At 44.4% G+C, this 18,153-nt stretch overlaps 4 protein-coding genes and 1 long non-coding RNA gene across 5 annotated transcripts; 4 read left to right on the forward strand and 1 right to left on the reverse strand.

Moving 5' to 3' along the window:
* The first annotated feature begins 602 nt into the window (after nt 1-602).
* hoxa11b (homeobox A11b) lies at nt 603-3,463 on the forward strand. The gene is made up of 2 exons (XM_003966104.2): nt 603-1,330; nt 2,226-3,463. Exons 1-2 carry the CDS (start codon nt 712-714, stop codon nt 2,456-2,458), a joined length of 852 nt encoding a protein of 283 aa, XP_003966153.2. The 5' UTR covers nt 603-711; the 3' UTR covers nt 2,459-3,463.
* A 2,300-nt stretch (nt 3,464-5,763) lies between these two features.
* hoxa10b (homeobox A10b) lies at nt 5,764-7,820 on the forward strand. The gene is made up of 2 exons (XM_003966103.3): nt 5,764-6,674; nt 7,146-7,820. The coding sequence occupies exons 1-2, from the start codon at nt 5,903-5,905 to the stop codon at nt 7,418-7,420; spliced, it is 1,047 nt and encodes a 348-aa protein (XP_003966152.2). The 5' UTR covers nt 5,764-5,902; the 3' UTR covers nt 7,421-7,820.
* Nucleotides 7,821-9,349: 1,529 nt separating this feature from the next.
* hoxa9b (homeobox A9b) lies at nt 9,350-10,966 on the forward strand. The gene is made up of 2 exons (XM_029838911.1): nt 9,350-10,014; nt 10,276-10,966. Exons 1-2 carry the CDS (start codon nt 9,504-9,506, stop codon nt 10,512-10,514), a joined length of 750 nt encoding a protein of 249 aa, XP_029694771.1. The 5' UTR covers nt 9,350-9,503; the 3' UTR covers nt 10,515-10,966.
* Nucleotides 10,967-13,276: 2,310 nt separating this feature from the next.
* On the reverse strand, nt 13,277-15,139 carry LOC115250536 (uncharacterized). Its single transcript, XR_003889111.1, has 3 exons — nt 14,841-15,139; nt 14,162-14,667; nt 13,277-13,581 (listed from the first exon to the last, which is right to left on the reverse strand). It is a non-coding gene; the product is annotated as an uncharacterized lncRNA (long non-coding RNA).
* Nucleotides 15,140-15,281: 142 nt separating this feature from the next.
* Nucleotides 15,282-17,185, forward strand: hoxa2b (homeobox A2b). The gene is made up of 2 exons (XM_003966101.3): nt 15,282-15,871; nt 16,298-17,185. Exons 1-2 carry the CDS (start codon nt 15,505-15,507, stop codon nt 16,978-16,980), a joined length of 1,050 nt encoding a protein of 349 aa, XP_003966150.1. The 5' UTR covers nt 15,282-15,504; the 3' UTR covers nt 16,981-17,185.
* Nucleotides 17,186-18,153: the final 968 nt, after the last annotated feature.

Genomic DNA, 18,153 nt, shown 5'->3' on the forward strand with positions numbered 1-18,153 from the left:
CAAGATGAACTGTCATGAGGGCGGCGTGACTCGCATTCCGTCACTTGTGGATTAAATTAGCCTATATATAGCCCGAGTTTAAATTGACACAAATAGGCGGTGGCTTTATACTTGCACTCGTCTCAGTGATGAGATCAACTAAAATAGAGCTCCAAAGCACTTGACCTCTTCAACAAGACAGAGGGTCTCCGCATAACGGGCGGAATGTTATCTGAGGCTGTGCTAAGCCTTCCGTGCGTAAAACGGTTTAATTCCTGTACACGGCATTATCTTCACCTTTACAATTCTATGTAATGGTGGGGTTAAAGTGAGGGTTGCAAAAGAGAACAAGGGTTAATATCAGGCAGGTGAAGCAGTTGCTATGTGGTGGTGTAACGGTGTGCAACCCCCACAATGAAAGGAGCCATTAAAAACGTTCCCTTTGAAAATAATCTGTAGACTCCGTGGCAGTATTTTCCTTTTCCCGCACAGCCAAGGGTCTGCTCCATGAAGCCATTGACTCATGTAGCCTACACGTCGAGGCGTTGGTTAGCTGTCATTTTGTGCCAGTGGTCACATGGCTTTGGCCCTCAGGAATGGATAGACATGGATTCCCACGTCAGCTTGCGCGTCTAAGGTTTTCTGCTCCACCAGTCCGCCTCAAAGTGGTCGGAGCACAGCGCCGCGGAGGAACTATGCGAGGAATATTGTAGGACGTTTCCACCGCGAAATATGGATTTTGATGAGCGCATCACTGCCTCCAATATGTATCTACCGAGCTGCACTTACTACGTCTCCGGAGCCGACTTCTCGGGTCTCCCTCATTATTTAACTCAGAACCAGTCCACTTGCCCTATGACATACCCTTACCAGTCCACAGCACTGCCACAGGTCCCGTCCGTGAGAGATGTGGCTTTCAGAGACTATGGGATTGATACCTCCAATAAATGGCATCACAGCAGGGGCAGCCTGTCACATTGCTACACCGAGGACATCGTGCACAGGGACGGCTGGACGAGCCCCACACCGAGGGGCGGAGAGATCCTGGTGAAAGGCAGTTCCTCCGGCGGCGGCGGCGGCGGTGGTCACCCCGGCTCCTCAAACCACACGCCCGGCTTCTATGGCAGCGTTGGCCGGAACGGCGTGCTGCCGCAGGCGTTCGACCAGTTCTTCGACACCGCCTATGGGAGCTCTGAGGGCAGCGCGACGCCGACGGCACACGCAGCGGACGCGGACAGACAGGCAGCCAAAACGAGCCCCGCATCAGCGCAGGCGGGCTCCGACTCGGCGGAGAGCTTCAGCCCCAAATCGTCCTCCGGCCACAGCGAGGAGAAGCAGAGCAGAGGCAGCGGTGAGTACGGTCCCGCTCCGTGCACGGAACGATCCAGCACATTGCTCTTAAAGCTTTTATATGCTGTTTTATAAGCGCGTAAGGTTTATGGAAGGCCTGCCGATTTACCCTAACAAAACTATGTTATAAACTGCAAGATCACGTGCTTGGAATTGAAATTGGCCGTGAAGACCTCGGCGTTAGGTTCGAGGTTGTCTACAAATATGTATTTATTGATTTCGAGCCTGTAAACCTATGGAAACTCACATCAGAAGACTGATATGTGACTGCATAAATGTTCAGTTCCGTTCTTGTCCCAAACCACCAATCCCATTTAATTTGTCACCTACGTGACACATAAAATATTGTAGATTAATTGTTTTCATTTATTTAGTCCAACACAGGCCATCTATATCATCACTTCATTTATTTACTTGTTTTTCCGCCCTTGAGAATTTCCCTTTGACTTCGGACTAGATGTACGTTTAAACTTTGCTTCCTTACAGATAAATATTTACAAACTCACGAGCTTTACGAGGATATAAATGAACTCTTTCCATTAAATTTGTCCCACAACAGAATTACTCTTTGCGCACGCAGAATTCAAGTGCATCCGTTACAGATATCAGATACATGATACTCATCCTGCTTGAGCCCCCTCTTTTAGACTTTGTCAAACTTTAATTTTACAGTTTTCTGTAAGTTTTCCTACGTAATCCCTTTTGTCCAACAGCCTCCCCTATCAGGTCCAGACGTTGTTTACAAATCTTGGTGCTGTGGGCCTGAAAGCAGGGGGAACCCTTGAACTCCAAAGCTCATGTTACACCATCCCGTCAAGAGGAAATTGTATACGGATTTTAAAGTTGTTCCATGATATGGAAATGATGACTTTTGTCTTTATATGTTCATCTCTCAGGTGGCCAGAGGGCGCGCAAGAAGAGGTGTCCGTACACGAAGTACCAGATTAGGGAGCTGGAGAGGGAGTTCTTTTTCAGCGTTTACATCAACAAAGAGAAGCGTCTGCAGCTCTCACGGATGCTCAATTTGACAGATCGCCAGGTCAAAATCTGGTTTCAGAACCGGCGGATGAAGGAGAAGAAACTCAACAGAGACCGTTTACAGTACTTTACTGCGAACCCCCTGCTATAAAATACAACAAAGACTTCAAAGACCGTCGCTGACACACAACCTCCATCATATAAATTCACCTGAGGACGAATTTTACAGCCATGAATCACTCCTGCCATTATTATTATTATTATTATTATTATTATTATTATTATTATTATTATTATTATTATTATTATTGCTTTTGTGCTTACTCGATTGTCAGCTATTTTTCTTGCCCCTGTTTGGTGTTGGCGCCCAGATCGCGCCGACGCAGGGAGCCAGACGTGCAGCAAGATTCTCTTAATCTTAAAATAAGAGCTTCATTTGTTTTGTGTGCTTGTTTCCCCACATTTACGGAACTATGGAAGCCTTGATCCCGGATCATCTTCGTGTTTCTGACTTTTTTCACTTGGTTTAAATACAACACATGAACGGAAACTGCTGTGTGTGTGTGTCTGTGTGTGTGAGTGTGTGAGTGTGTGTGTGTGTGTGTGTGTGTGTGTGTGTGTATGGTATTACATGGACGTCTGACCGCCTCGTTTGACACAAAATTACAAATCAGATATTGAGAACATGCAAGGTTGGTTCTTCTATTTCACGCTCTTTAGGGCTGATTTTTCAGAGATATCCCACATCTGTGTCTGACCCCTGCTGCAGCCCCCTTTTGTTGAGCTCTTGGTCGTTAAATTGGATTATCCTTGAACGCAAACTGCTGATAAAAGGAAAGCCTGAAGGAAATATAATCCTACATTTGCTTTTATATACGCAGGCTGCGTAAGAGGCGTAATGCTTTTTCTTCCCTCATGGAAATGCGATCTACTGCAGATGTTATTTGATATCCATTACAAAGAGTTCCTTCATTTAAAGGTTGATTTTCCACCATTGCTGGTACGCAGCACTGGTTTGAACGCACATTTAAGGAGCCCTATTTGCAAAGATCAATCTGTGAGAATGTGCTCACCTCATTGAAAGACGATATTAATTTCACCCTTTGACACCAGTGATATGGGATAAATAAAGACGGTTATGAATTCTAGACACTACTAAAACCATTAAGTGTTTCGATTTAAATGGATACCACAAACACCGACCTTTAATTGAGGTTTGCATTTAGTCTGTTTGATGCTAAATAAATAAATAAACATGCGTAAAAATCGGGATCAGGTGGGTCAGTATCGACCACCAGGCAACTGAAACCAGCTTGAATTGGCCTGCCCTAATCCAATAAGGCCCCTGATGCCTTCCTTACTGCGTGCATCCTGTGAGGTTCCGAGGAATTCCGCCCTGATGGCTGCACATCCTCCCAGTTGCTCCAGTAACTTGGCCATAAAACGCGGACTCGTCTGAAGCATTTGGAGAGCAGCGCAATAAAGCGTCTGCGACCAAGGTTATTAACTGTGACTGAGAGGTTGAAAACCTGTGCGCCCAGAACTTCCCAGCGTCATTTGTCTCTGCATCCCACCATAGCAGGAATCCTCCGCTTTGGCTGATGCCATCTCCCTATTCGCCCACTGGGTGGCGCCCCTCAGATCAATGTCATTGCCGCGAATTGAGATATAAAAAGAAGAATGTCCCGACGCTCAGATGACATAAATTGTCACCATTTCTGGATTCCACTGCTAAGGTAGGCAAATATATTATGCTGTGCGTTTCACAACTCTATTAGGATCTATTGCGCGCTCTGAGGAGGTGGACGTGTTGATTTCCCTTCATTTCCTCCAATATTGCACGTCTGATGGCGCGATGCATCAGTGGAACACAAGGAAAGACTTTTGATTCTTCTAAGGATCAGATTTACTGCATATTCTCGTGTTGCAGCTTTCGCCAACAGAGCCGGACTGACTAATACGCCAGAGGAAATGTGATCAGGGACCTATACTTCACGCAATTTGGGCCTCACAAAGTTTTAGAATCAATATACAGTTTTAATGAATCCGCACTTAATCCAACAAAAGGGCAGCTGCTGCGAACCTTCAGCAACTAATCGTTTGGAATCAAGATTTGTGACATATCTCAGCGGCCCTTTTTAAGCCTCTATACGCAGGCACAAACATTTAAAGATCATTTAAAAATGGAAGAAACTACAACAAGAAAAAAAACCGACTCAATGAATAAATAAATTAAATATATGATGAAGCATCGAGAGCAGAAACTGAAATATTTCAGGTAATATCAAGCGGGATTAATGGTTATTATCATTTTCGGAGACGAGACTGCAGTTTGACGCCATTTCAAATGGCTGTACATAAACTGTAGCTCTAATTTCTAGACTTTATGGCTCCAGACCTATAGGAAAATGGAGGTGGTCGATGTTGTATTTCAGCGTGGACCCACCTTTGGAGACGTTTTTATGATGACTTAAATCTGAGTCTGTGTTACAAAACTCTTAACCCTGGTGAACGCGGGAAGGTTACTGGTGGATTCGTGACTTTTTTTATTTAAAAAAAAGCATAAACTTAGAAATAACGCTCGAATTTGACTCAACAAACAAACACAATTATTCTAAATGAAGCATACGTGTCGATCAGTAATTTCCTTTTGAGATAGCCAATCCCCTCCATTAGCTATGCATTGAGTTCCTATATTTATTTATACCTTCAAATAGAATTTCCTCATTCTCTCACTAAATAGTTAAAAGTGTAAAAAAAAAAACTAAAGTATGTTCAGCAAAATATAATCTCATTTAAAAATGAGACTAAGCATCTTATTGTAACAATGTGTTTTTCATTCCATTTATTAAGAGAAACCGTACGAAAATAAACCCCACAGGGATTGTTAATAGTTACCAATCTGCTCAGTATGGAACTGGAATTCTAACAGGCTTTCCAATATGGCTGTTAGGTGACCATTAAGAAGGAAAAATGCAGCTCCAGGGCATTGTTCTCCTCTGGCCCTCAACTTCAGTGTGCCTGCGCCACCTTTATAAACACCCAACACAGCATTTGCAGTAAAAACGTGTCTGGACGCAAACACTGCTGCACCCAAAGATTCTCAACAGGCCCGACTAAGTCGGGACTGGTTTAGCCAAGTTTTTGTTCATTTATCCAATAAACGTTCATTTGGAGCATCGCCTGAAAGAAGGATTCACATTTTGTTTTGATGCGCGCTGGTTCTTGGGGGCACCCCCAGAACCCTTCATTTTTACAGTGCTGTAAAACTGGCCATAAAGCCACGCATTGTGCATAATTGTTAGGGACAGCTTTCAACAACTGAATTGTCAAATGTGGGCGTTGTTATGTGCGGCTCTGGGCTGCTGATCGGGGCTGAACGTGTGATAGTGAAGGTGGATTTTATGATAAAAAATCCTTCTGATGCTCAACATTCCTCCAGGTTTTTCTATACAGACCAAACAAAATATACGACACAGTGGATCAGCCTGGGCGGGTTGGGAGGAGTCTATAGCCGCCTAGTGTTTTAATTGGCTGCAGGCTACAGTCAGAAGCGTGAGTATCAGTAATTATTCAGCAATGTTTTGCACAAGAAATGTCAGCCAGAAAGGGCTATCTTCATCCTCCGACAAATTATACCACAAAGATGACATGCCCCAACAACCAGGCTGGAAATTCGTTTTTTGTGGACTCCCTGATCAACGTGAGACCCGACAGCGGTTCATACTACCAAAGTAACGGCGTGTATCTGCCACCGGGGTCGGAATTTTCGTATGGACTCTCCGGAGGCTCATGTTTCCCGGGGATCGGTAAGCGCAACGAGCCGAGCGCCCAAAGCGTTATCTCCTCGCCAGCTCCCTACGTCCAGGGGATGGAGACGTGGCTGGAAGCGTCCAGACCCTGTCGGGTTGATCAACCCAGAGGTCAGCACATGGCTCAGTGTTCATTCTCACCGAATATAAAAGAGGAGAGCACGTATTGCCTGTACGAGTCTGACAAATGTCCTAAAGGAGCAACAGTGGATGACATTTCCTACTCGGCGTCATCGTGTCCAGTGACCAGCACCTTTCCGGTGCCTGGCTATTTCCGTCTTTCTCAGACATACGCGTCGTCGAGGCACTACCACGACGCCCATCCGAACACTGATCACTTTACCCTGCAACAATCTGCCCGCCCCGACAGCCGGTCGTCCCATCGCCAGGCTGCCTCCGCTGAGCCGGAGCAGAGGGCGAACCGAGAGGAGTCGCCTGTCTGCGCGCCCTGCGTCCCGGTCAGAGAGGAGGACAGCCGCCTCTCCTCGGAAGGCTCGTCCTCCCCCGAACCCGCTGAGACGCCCAGCCTGGAGTGTCCAGAAAAGTCTGGCAAAGGTGAATAATCGGCACACGTTATAGGATTTGTGTAAAAAAAAAAAAAAAGAATTCTGTAGGGGGTAGACATCCATTTTTAAACATACGTGTTCACGTATCTGGTTTATAGTGCGCAGAAACAATTATTTATACACGTTCTAGCTCTCTTTGGACTGTATTTAATGCCTTAAAATCCTGCTCCCATTGACTGGAGCTTAAAAGTAGAAAAGCTCTTCTTAAAAGCCATCCCAGTATGGGTTTATTCCTGTGCGTAAGATGGGACAATTAAATAGACGACATATATGTGGTTCAAAGTTTTTTTTAATCATCATTATTCGGCTACACGCACGCACATACACACACACACATGTTGGGCAGTCCACGTCCATATTAATTTTACGTTTTGAATGTTTATTACTCTATAATTTACTCGAAAGATCCTCATTCTGCACCACAACCGCTGGCTATTGTCCTGTATTTTTGTCATCACAGGAGATGGAAAAAATGAAACTGCGGCTAACTGGCTCACGGCTAAGAGCGGTCGAAAGAAGCGTTGCCCCTACACCAAGCACCAGACTTTGGAGCTGGAGAAGGAGTTCCTCTTCAACATGTACTTGACGAGGGAGCGCCGTCTGGAGATCAGCCGCAGCGTGCACCTCACCGACCGGCAGGTCAAAATCTGGTTCCAAAACAGGCGGATGAAACTGAAAAAAATGACCCGAGAGAACAGAATCCGAGAGCTCTCCAACAGCTTTAGCTTCTCCTGAGACTGCCTGAGCCTGTGGCCCTCCTCCATCCATGGCAGGGCGCCTGTATAAAGCCTCGCCACCCAATGTGAGAATGTCAAAATGGACCCTCGTGTTAACTTATTCACTGTTGTTTATTTTCGCGTCGCTGTTGTCGTGAATGTGTATTTATAAATTGCTACAAATATGAGGTTGACCCCATCTTCTTTAAAGTGCTCCCGAGCTGCAGGCTTCAAAGTGAACCGTTGGAACTTGCATGCTGGACTAATCGTTTGGAAACATGTTTGTTGTAACAAATATGGAAACATATGTGTTACACGTCCACCCAGGCCCTTGTGTAACCGCTGAAACATGAGAGCTCTGGTGAATATTTGCACATTTTTTTGCTGGTAAAATTAATAAAACAATCCATGCAAGGTCAGGGTTTCTATTTCATTCCAAGCGAAATATGTGCGCGTTGCTCGGCGACGAAGATTTTATTGAATAACTCCAATTTGTGTAGTAAATATGAGTAATATTGTAAGCAGGATGTTTTGTTTTTGTATTTTGGCCTCTAAAACATTTGGTGCTCTTCGTTTTGAACATCTGACCTTTAATATTGTTATGAAATGAAATCGTATCATTTCAACAATTAACGGCTTGATAATACAGCACTATAATGATATATTTTAACGTGTTAAATAGTACCACGTGTAATAGAAAAAGAAATAAAACTTTTAAAAATACGCATTAAGTCAAACACTGTCTTTTGCGCATTTACGCATTGCGCGTTTCTATATAATTCTGATTCATTTTTCAACAGGTTTGGGAAATTATTATTACCATTACTATTACTTTTAAAAATCCAACTACCAACACACGAGAGCAGCTGTTGTCGAAGAGGAGAGTGAGCTGTTGTGTGGTTTAGGTAGTCTCATGTTGTTGGGTTCTAATATTTCTCCCACAACAGGACACTGCCTTAATTACCTCAGTAAAATTCATCGCGACATGAAAAACTGAACGCGGCGGTGTTCTTATTATTATCATTACTATTAGTATTTCTTTTAGTTTTTCCTTTTGGAAGGATTTCTATTACACAACAGACATGATAACATGCAGTCTTCGGCCAAAAATTATGGCTGGTAATTTAAGAGCGTAGGACGTGGCGCGTCTCTACGTGATCTGAACAGCAGGAAGTAAAGACGAAGGCTGTGTGAAAGGATTAAGGCTTGCGTGTGTCCAGCAGAGGAGGAAAGGACTGCAGGACAAGGCCTCGGTTATGATCATTGCAGTCTGCCAGTTGCTTCGCCGTAGGAAATGCCGGATGCGTCTGCCTCGGCAAGAAAAGGGACACAAAAGCTGAACTTTATTGGTGATATTTAGCTTAGACAGCCAGGTTGTAACCTAAAGAAAAACAACTCAATTGCCCGTGATAAAACGGACTGTTATATAGCACCTAAATAGCCTCACTCCGCTTTCAGTTTTGTCTTCAAAGGAGTCCCACAACCCTGCAGACACATAATGTGCACCCTGGAATCTGCCCTTCTTTGACTGGATTTTTGTTTAAGTTTTTGTTCCCGTTAGACTGCTCCAGCTAGCGGATACAGATGATTTCCCCCTTCCTTTGGAGTCGAGCGCTATTCATTTTTATAAGGGTTTTATTTTACAGTGTAAATCATCCCATTAAAATTTTATGAATAAGAATTAAGTGAAGTTCTTCGATTATTTCACAAATGGGAGCTTTAAAGTTGAACGCAGTGCTCCCCTCGCTGCCTTTATCGCAACCACGTTCGATTAAACCAACATAATCTCCTGACAAAAATCATAACCTTTATAGCTTATAAAAAGTCATATTTTCCCCAATAAATGCGCGCGAATTTGCTATTAAAATATGGTGGTGGGGGGGAAGGGGGATGGTGGCCATTGAGTTGAGCAGCAGGCTGATTTATTATTTATTGTTCTGTCCCACGGTCACGTGTTTGGGGCGCCCTATCCAGTCTTGGGCAAGGTTCAACTTGCTGGACGCACTGGTCCCCTAGATGGTGCAGAAAGGCACGCAATGAACGAGGTTTTTCGAAACATTACAGGACTCTGAGGCGACATTATTTCCGTCTTCCGTTCTGCCATGTCGACGCTGGGGACGAGTTATTACGCGGAGGCGTCCGTTCTTTCGGAGCAGGACGAGATTGCACCGAGGTACCCATCAGCTGCAGGGGTGGAGCAGACGATGCTCACCGAATATGGCGGACACGAATCGTGCCCCTTGCAGGGTAAATCCACCCTTTTCGCCGGATCGTGGAGTCCCATCACGACCCACCCTCCGAACCCAGGTGCCCCGACTTACATCCATCACCACTACACGAGCGCGGACAGCGATGGCATGTTTACGCGCTCCTGGGCGTTGGATCCCGCGTCCCTGTGTCTGACGGGTTTACCTTCGGCGACCATGCATTATGAGATCAAACCCGAGCCTCTGATTGGGAGTGCGGAGTGTACACCTTTGGAGACGCACACACCTCTTTTGTCTGACATAGGAAACGATGCGACCATCGCAAAGATTCCCTGCGAAAGCACATCCACGGATAAAGCACTCAAAGGAGACAAAACCGCAGAGGAGACGAGGGAAAGAGACGCGAGTGAGTAAGACGCTGCTCTCTTTATTAGTGTCAGTCTATAGAATCATATAGATGGTTTGACTTGCATGTGGAGGAAGTGATGCCACAGACTTCTCCCATTGTAGGAAATCTGTTGGCTAAAAGAAATTCTGAGACACACAATAATGGCGGGCTTTGAAATACATAGAGTCAATGGGGGGGTGGGGGAATAAAGAAACAATATAAGATGTGTTTCTTTTATTCACCGCCCTGTCTCCTGCTTTTGACCTGCCTTGTTTCCAGATAACCCTTCGTCCAACTGGCTTCACGCAAAACCCACCAGAAAAAAACGGTGCCCCTACACGAAGCACCAGATCCTCGAACTGGAAAAGGAATTCCTCTTCAACATGTATCTCCCCCGGGACCGTAGATACGAGGTGGCCAGACTGCTGCATTTGACCGAGAGACAGGTGAAAATCTGGTTTCAGAACCGCAGGATGAAGATGAAGAAAGAGAATAAAGACCGGCGGAGGGACAGCTAACTCGGAGCTGATGCTGGATTACAGTCGGGGGGGGGGGGGGGGGGGGGGGGGGGGCTGAAAATGGGGGTGGAGAGGCGAAGGAGGCCCCCCTCTCCTCTAATATTCCTTACCTGTTACATGTGTTGCTGTAAACTTTGTGTGCTTTAGGTGATGCTGGATATTTTTGGTGATGTCTGTAACATGTTTGAGAGGACAGAGCGTCTTGTCGGAATTCGGTGTTGTGTTTTACGCACAGATATAGGGAATGATAGTTGTTTGCATGACGTAATCCTTAACTACCTGAATGTCTTTCGGCTACCTATTTTCGTTGTTTAAGTTATTGATTTTTTTCTAATATAGATGTTTTATAACCATAAGCTTTTGATCCATTTGTGAAATCACTGTGGACGTTTCAAATACCTCATCGTTCCTGCTCTCAGAGTAAATAAAGTAGTTTGTATGGAACCTAAAAATCGGATTAGATTTTCTTTAAAAAAAAAAGAAAGTACGAATACGACATATGGAATAAACAACATAGTAATCAGTTAGATAAATTCAATAATAGCACTCCCTTGTTTATACAATTCAAGAGATTTTACCTTTGAAAACATATCTAAAATCCATTGGAAGCCTGCTGCATTTTTGTTGAATATTCGCGTTACTACTCTCGATTTACGCCTTCGTAAAATATATTTGAGTATCATTGTTAATGAAACCACGATTCATTTTAACGTTATTATTATTATTTAGAATTTAAGACTTCGTGTTTGAAATGATACAAATAACGTTGAGAAACAACAGTTGCATGAAAACGTCAAAACCCAAAGTACTTTAGAGAAACGCCAGCAAATCAAAACCAATTTAACATTTTAAAATCCAGGCTGCAGGAGCCCACGCTGCTTAAAATACACGTAAACTTGCAAACCGAACCAGATGCCCCCGCAGAATCAGCTGTTTATAAGCTGCGATAACAGCAAAGCACGTAGAGGATCTGTGACAGCAGTAAAACAGTGTTTTTAGTGAGCCTCGGGCATGAAAGATATCTGCAATTGTCACACACACACACACACACACACACGCACACACACACAGGGTTGTAGATGAGTCTGCTTGAGACGGTTTAATTACTTTACGACATCATGCAGCACAGCTATTAGTGTGTGTCAGTGCAGAAACCTCCTTTTATTGTCTTGTCTCGTCCAGCCAGCAGATATCATCGGCGTGATGCGGAATATTGCAGTTAAGTGTGATCAACAATCCACTTTAATCTTAATTGCAAATATAGATAAATCGGTTTAGTTGGTTTGCTTGTTAAGACAATGTGGGGAATGGGGAAAGAGTGCATGTGAACCCAGATAAACCACAGAATTCTGCTGATGAGGAATCCGCAATGTTTTTTTAAAATCTCGACTCGTTTGTGTAGTGCTGTTCTAGTTGTCGCCAGCAGGGGGAGGCAGCGGCTCGTCTGAAAAACGTCAGTCGCCTGCGGTGACGCCTTCACGCAACACCACGACTACCTGCGTGTTACAAATCGACACCAGCTGTATGTTTAGTGTACATACGACTCAACTCTGCAGTTTATCATCACTTCACATTGCAGCATCCGAGATAAAGGCTCAACATTAAACCTCCACTGTGAGGAATATTACCCTGTGGTCGAAGATGCTAAAACGTCCGCACAAGCCTGCACACACATGTCAGCAGTGGGGGCAGCTAAAAGCAGGAGAATGTTGGATTCCCACGAATACGAACTTGACAGATCACTTCCCCCACCTTCCTGCCCTTCCCTGTTTCCTTCACCGTCGCGGTTTTCATCACTTATTTCGACATTAAACTCACATAATTTCCATCTCATAACTTTTAAAAGCATTTGTTCCATTTTGTTGCACCCTCGCCCCCGAAAAACGATAATCTTCTGCTGACATTGATACACTTTATTAACAGAAGGTTAATAAAACAGGGGCTTTCGTCCCCTGAACGGTGCACGTAGATGAAGTTCCTGCGTGGTACCCGTGCATGTTCTCCTTGATAATGTAGCCTCTAGAGCAGCATTTGTGCAGGAAAAGTAGAAAGTTGCTTGGATGCTGCTTGTAGCGTGACCTTTCCTGACCCCGATACATCACATCACATGACACCACCGGTGACAGAGGAGGGCGTGAAGAGACGCGAAAATCAGCAGCACATGGGAATGAGCCCCAACACACTCTCATTATTTGCTGTGTGGATATTTATTTCTGCTGTGTTGTTATTCGGCGCAGTCGTAGCTTCATAACAGCCATTTGATCACAATACGTGCTTCCTTTTTTTCCCGGAATCATTAGTTTGGCGTTTACTAGTCAGTTCCTTGGTGGTCCTGCGTTATTGGTGGAATTTACAAATTATTCAGGGAATGTTTAGCTTCTGAAGAAGCCATTTAATTGACGGTAGCTCTTGTTCTTACCTCATTGCCATTACGCCATATTTAACCGTTTCAATCTGAGTGATCTTAAGCCCTCCAGAAGGAGTGTGCGTTACCGCTTATTTTTAGTCCTCGCGGTGTTTACACGCGCACAGACGCACGCAACACCTTGATTTGCAGCTCCTAAACGCGCCTCAAGTATCTGTCAAATCTTCTGATGAATACGGCGAGGGCACAATAAATAAAACTGTAATGCTTTGGCAAACACACACACACACACACACACACACAAACACACACACACACAATTGTTTTTCCAGAAGGGCAACACAGGATTCATTCCAACACAATATGGTGTGATATATGATACAGCAGCCATAAATAATTTAGAAACTTCTGTTTATTTATATAGAATTAAAAACGTATTTCAGGGAGATCAAGAGTCATGTCTACCTTTACAGGTTTGAAAATAACAGTTATATGTATATTAAATGTAATAAATATAAACGAAAGACATGCGTGCGATGTGTCCCATATAAAGCATGCTGCAGTGGGTCGGTGGCTGCACGTTTGGCCCTCTTGCCTCCCAGATGTCTCCTGTTGTCTCCGAACAGACGGGAAACGCGCCGGTCCAGACGTCGTCGTCTGACTGCACTTGTTCAAAGCCAGCACCAAACTCTAACTCCTGCTCTGTCCAAATCACAAACAGCAGAATTAAAATCTATCCGCAAATATTGCATTAAATATTGCATTAAGTCCTCTAGAACTGTTTGAAATGCAAATACAAATAATTTACGTTGCACATGTATTGTGAACTGAATGTATCCAAGATTTTACCATCTTATTTGACTTCTATTTACACGTGAATTTATCCTTTAATTTTTAACAGGAAGAAATAGGAAACTCATGGGTGAGTAGTATAGACGAATGCTGTAATGCCAAAACCTCAGATTAAAAGCAGTTTATATTCAATTAAGAACAAATGAATCTACATCCATATATTAACAAACCTCTTTTAATTCCAGTGTTTTCGAATATTATTATTATTATTATATTACCTATTTGTTATGTTAAACGTTACATGTTGACTTGTTTCGTCAGAACCGGAAATGATATGAGATCGTCTTCAAACGTGCACAAATAAACTAAATAAATATAAAATTTTACCAAACGAAGAGGCCAGAGAATGTTTCTCTTTTGTCTGAGTATCATTCCGAGCTAAAGGTGTGAGGCTGAATGGCGTTTCTCCTGAAAGCCAACACCCACTCACCTCAGCGGACAAATGATCCTGAACAAAAGCTGCTCCGTTCGTTTCTATAGCACTAAGCAAAACAATTCCGATCTTCATCGCATATTTGTACCAGAATTGTGCATTTTTGTTGGAGAAAACCCGACAGACTTTCGTCTATAAATGAATTTCTCAATCATAATCGAGCCGGAGCGCAAAAACGCCTTGTGCGTAACGGCCGCGCGTCTCGTCCAGCTCCTCTAAACAAATCCCACAAAAAGAAAATGTGTCCTATGCACACCTTGCTTGGTCCACGTCCAGGCACTATATGATCCCAGGGAGTGTTGGATGCTTTAAATGTGTTCTTAGGGCAGGGAGCTGTCAGACCTTTTGGCGTGAAAGATTGATCACACTCAGGGACCGAGGTCTTTGTTTAGAGTCCGAGCAATAAACAGCCATCAGATCCCACCTTTCCTCTGCTTCACACAGCTCTGGCAAATCATCTGAGAGTGTTCAAGTGTTGCTGAACTGCAGATCTATAAATGAAACTGAAGGAGATTATTTCTAAATGGTGATAACTGCAAAAAATATGGTAATTGTTTTATATATTTTAGATACATTTTGTAAACCATTAAGGGCATATTTATAATATAAATACGAGGTAAATAAAAGTTCCTTTCCCCCCCCAAATGTTTGAATGAAATAAATGAAATATACTGACTAATTCGTCTCCTCTCGCGCGTGTGCGGTGGGCGCGTTGGGGGAGGGGTGCATGTGTTGTTGGTTGGGTGTGCGGCAGCTTTCCACTGCAAACTTTTCAGTTACATTTCAGGAGTGACGCCTGGACACTGATGGGTCGGGTGCCGACGCGTCCCGGGATGCAAATGAATCGAGAAGCGCAGAGGTGAGTGCTCGGTGCACGCAGGAAACGGCCACGCACGCGGCACGAAGGCGAGGCAGGCCGCGGGGACGCGCAGAGAAGGGACGGCTTCTGGGGTTCCTTTCGGAGGTGTGCGCTAAGTGAGAAGGTGTGTGTGTGTGTGTGTGTGTGTGTGTGTGTGTGAGTGAACATACTGACCCCAAAAATGTGTAAATAAAGCAACCCCTACCCCCGGAATGAGGCGTTACCTCTCCGACGTTCTCGATCAATCACAGGGGACAGTGGCTTCTTTTGATAGAGGAAAAAAAACCTCAAATTGTCATTGGGCAGATTTAATCATGTGACAAGCAACACGGTCTAATTCCAACCACATCCTTGTGAAAGCAATAGTTTATGGCACAGGGGTCCCTATACGACTATTACCTGTTTAGCATCTTAAAATTAAACCCCGGATTGGAGCTTAAAACGCTTAAAATTAGAGGACTTTCGAGAGAAGAAGGAGGAGATGAATTACGAATTTGGGCGAGAAAGCGGTTTTATCAACAGCCAGCCGTCGCTCGCCGAGTGCCTGACATCTCTGTCTAACCCCGTCGGTGATGCGTTTCAGAGTTCATCAATCAAGAGCTCGGCGCTTTCACCCTCGACACTGATTCCTCCTCCTTTTGAGCAAACCGTCATCGGCCTGAACCCGGGCACCCACCCACGCCACAGCCGCTCCAAGCAGAGTCTGCGAGGCTGCAGCCCGCTGCAGGCTGCGTCGCTCCCCCCGGAGTACCCGTGGATGAAGGAGAAGAAAAGCATCAAGAGGAGCCAAACTGCCTCTGCTGCTGCTGCTGCGCCTGACGCTTCGCCGCTCTGCTTCTCCCCCCAAGGCAAGACATGATGATTAATAACCTCTATGTAAAAGGCTCCTCATTGTCTCAGGAGTTCTCGCCAAGGAGCTGCAATCCTTGGGCCTTGTGCAACGTGGGCGTCCCTTAAAGCCAGAATAGGATTTTGATTTAAGCATGCTTAATCTCATTAAGTAACGCGCTTGCTTGTGATGCAGTGTAAGAGTGTTAATGTTTGACAGTAATGGAGAGTGATAGATTAGTTTTACACGGGTCTGCAGCTGGCATGTTCATTAATCTTCACCCTCCGTCCCGTTCTGTTCACCGTCATATTCTGCCTGCGGCCCATAAATCTTCCCAGTCAGGCTCATGGCTTGCCACAAGTTTCTCCACACGGAGCTGCTTCTTACCGCGCACATTCGTGATATTTTTTTTAATTCATGATACGCATTATCTATTTTTCCACAGGTTCACCAGAAGCCATAGATGTTGGTCCCGGCGGAGGAACATCCCGCCGGTTGAGGACTGCGTACACCAACACCCAGCTCCTGGAGCTGGAGAAGGAGTTCCATTTCAACAAATATCTGTGCAGACCGAGGCGAGTGGAGATCGCCGCATTGCTGGATTTAACAGAGAAGCAGGTGAAGGTGTGGTTCCAGAACAGGAGGATGAAGCACAAAAGGCAAACCCACTGCAAGGAAAACCGAGACAGTGAGGGTAAATACGCCTGCCTGGACGACGAGCCGGAGGACGAGTTCGAGCAGGAGGCGGGCGGCAGCGTGGCCGCGACCCTCCTGGAGAGGGAGAGGCAGTTCCAGCAAAACCAATTCACTTCCCAGCAATGTCTGAACGGGAACAATGGGGAGAGCCAAAGCCTGAGCGCAGCCCTTTTGAACAGCAATGAGAAAAATCTGAAACATTTTCCAAACGTGGCACCCACTGTTCCAAACTGCGCGTCAACAATAGAGGCGGACAATCGTCATTCCCCGGGACTGGACCTTCCTTTGCAGGATTTCCCTGTTTTCTCACCCTCCTCTTTCTCACCGAGTTTTTCAGATTCTACAGAGAGTTCCCTGCCTTTATCATCCGAAACGTTTGACCTTTTCTCAGAAACACTCACAACTATCGACCTGCAGAACCTGAGCTATTAAATATCTCCTCGTTTGTCCATATTAAACACCAGGCTATGTATTTTGTTGTAGCACCGAGGAATAAATGATTAGGTCCCACAAATAAGGTAAGTTAAAACAAAACCAGCAATTTAGACGATGCACAATTTATTTTTTTATATGAATTTGGACTATGAATAGAATATTTTCGTCTGGAAATAAAACTTTACATTGGTGATAACAAGCAGCGCTACATTGTTTTATTTTTGCTACAGAAAAAGGCTTGATAATATTTTAATATATGTTTGCAAAAGAAGCAAGCTTTATTAATTAAAGAAGTAAGATTTTAATCGACACAAATTTCCATAAAAGATACGCAGTTTGCTATACCAACACGTTAAACTCAGAAAGATAAAATCTGCACTGAGAGTTAGTCACTGAGATTCGGCCCAAAAGTGATGACTTTTTGTGACTCTCTAATTAAATTTTATTGCCAATAAAACTCACAGCACCGAGGGCGCTCTTTTATGGCCTCATCCGAAAAATAATACCATATTATTTTTTTGAAAATAGAGAGATCGGCGTATAATTTGGACCTTTCATTTTTCTAAAGGTTTTTTTGTGTGTATTTTGAATTTTTAGACCATGCGTTATGTTCTCTAAAAGACTTTAACTTAATTAAAGCTGGACCACCGTCGGCATTCATTATTTATTGGCGTTGGCGCAAACGTGAAATAAGCTAAATTTTCCACACCGTCCACGCGCAAATATCAACTGTCCGCCCTGAAGTCATCATAATATTTTTAATCTCTCCATAAAAGATTCTAATGGTCCTGCAGTGGTTGATGAAAAGCTACAGTAAAAGATTGCTCCAAGGATAGAAGCCGAATAACAGCAGCACGGATCGATGATTCTGGTGGCCTGCTGCTCCAGCGACTCTGGGTTTTGCTCACGGCAGTAATAAACACGGAGGGCTGAGGTCGCGGAACGTGTTTACTGTCTTATGGAATAAGGTGATAAGTAAAGTCACCAAACAAACCGAGTGGGAGTGTGAAATTGAATGAATAGCCCAGAAGGCAGTCAGACCCGATTTTGTGGCAGAGAATTCATGCATTTTGAAAACTGTGAGCACACTGTGCCTGCCTCTCTGCAGGCTCCACTGTCCACAAAGGCTCCACTGCAGCATTATTTATAAGGTCAGAGCGCTCAGTAAAT

The sequence above is a fragment of the Takifugu rubripes genome, chromosome 7, assembly GCF_901000725.2.
Source record: "Takifugu rubripes chromosome 7, fTakRub1.2, whole genome shotgun sequence".
NCBI classification, from domain to species: Eukaryota; Metazoa; Chordata; class Actinopteri; order Tetraodontiformes; family Tetraodontidae; genus Takifugu; species Takifugu rubripes.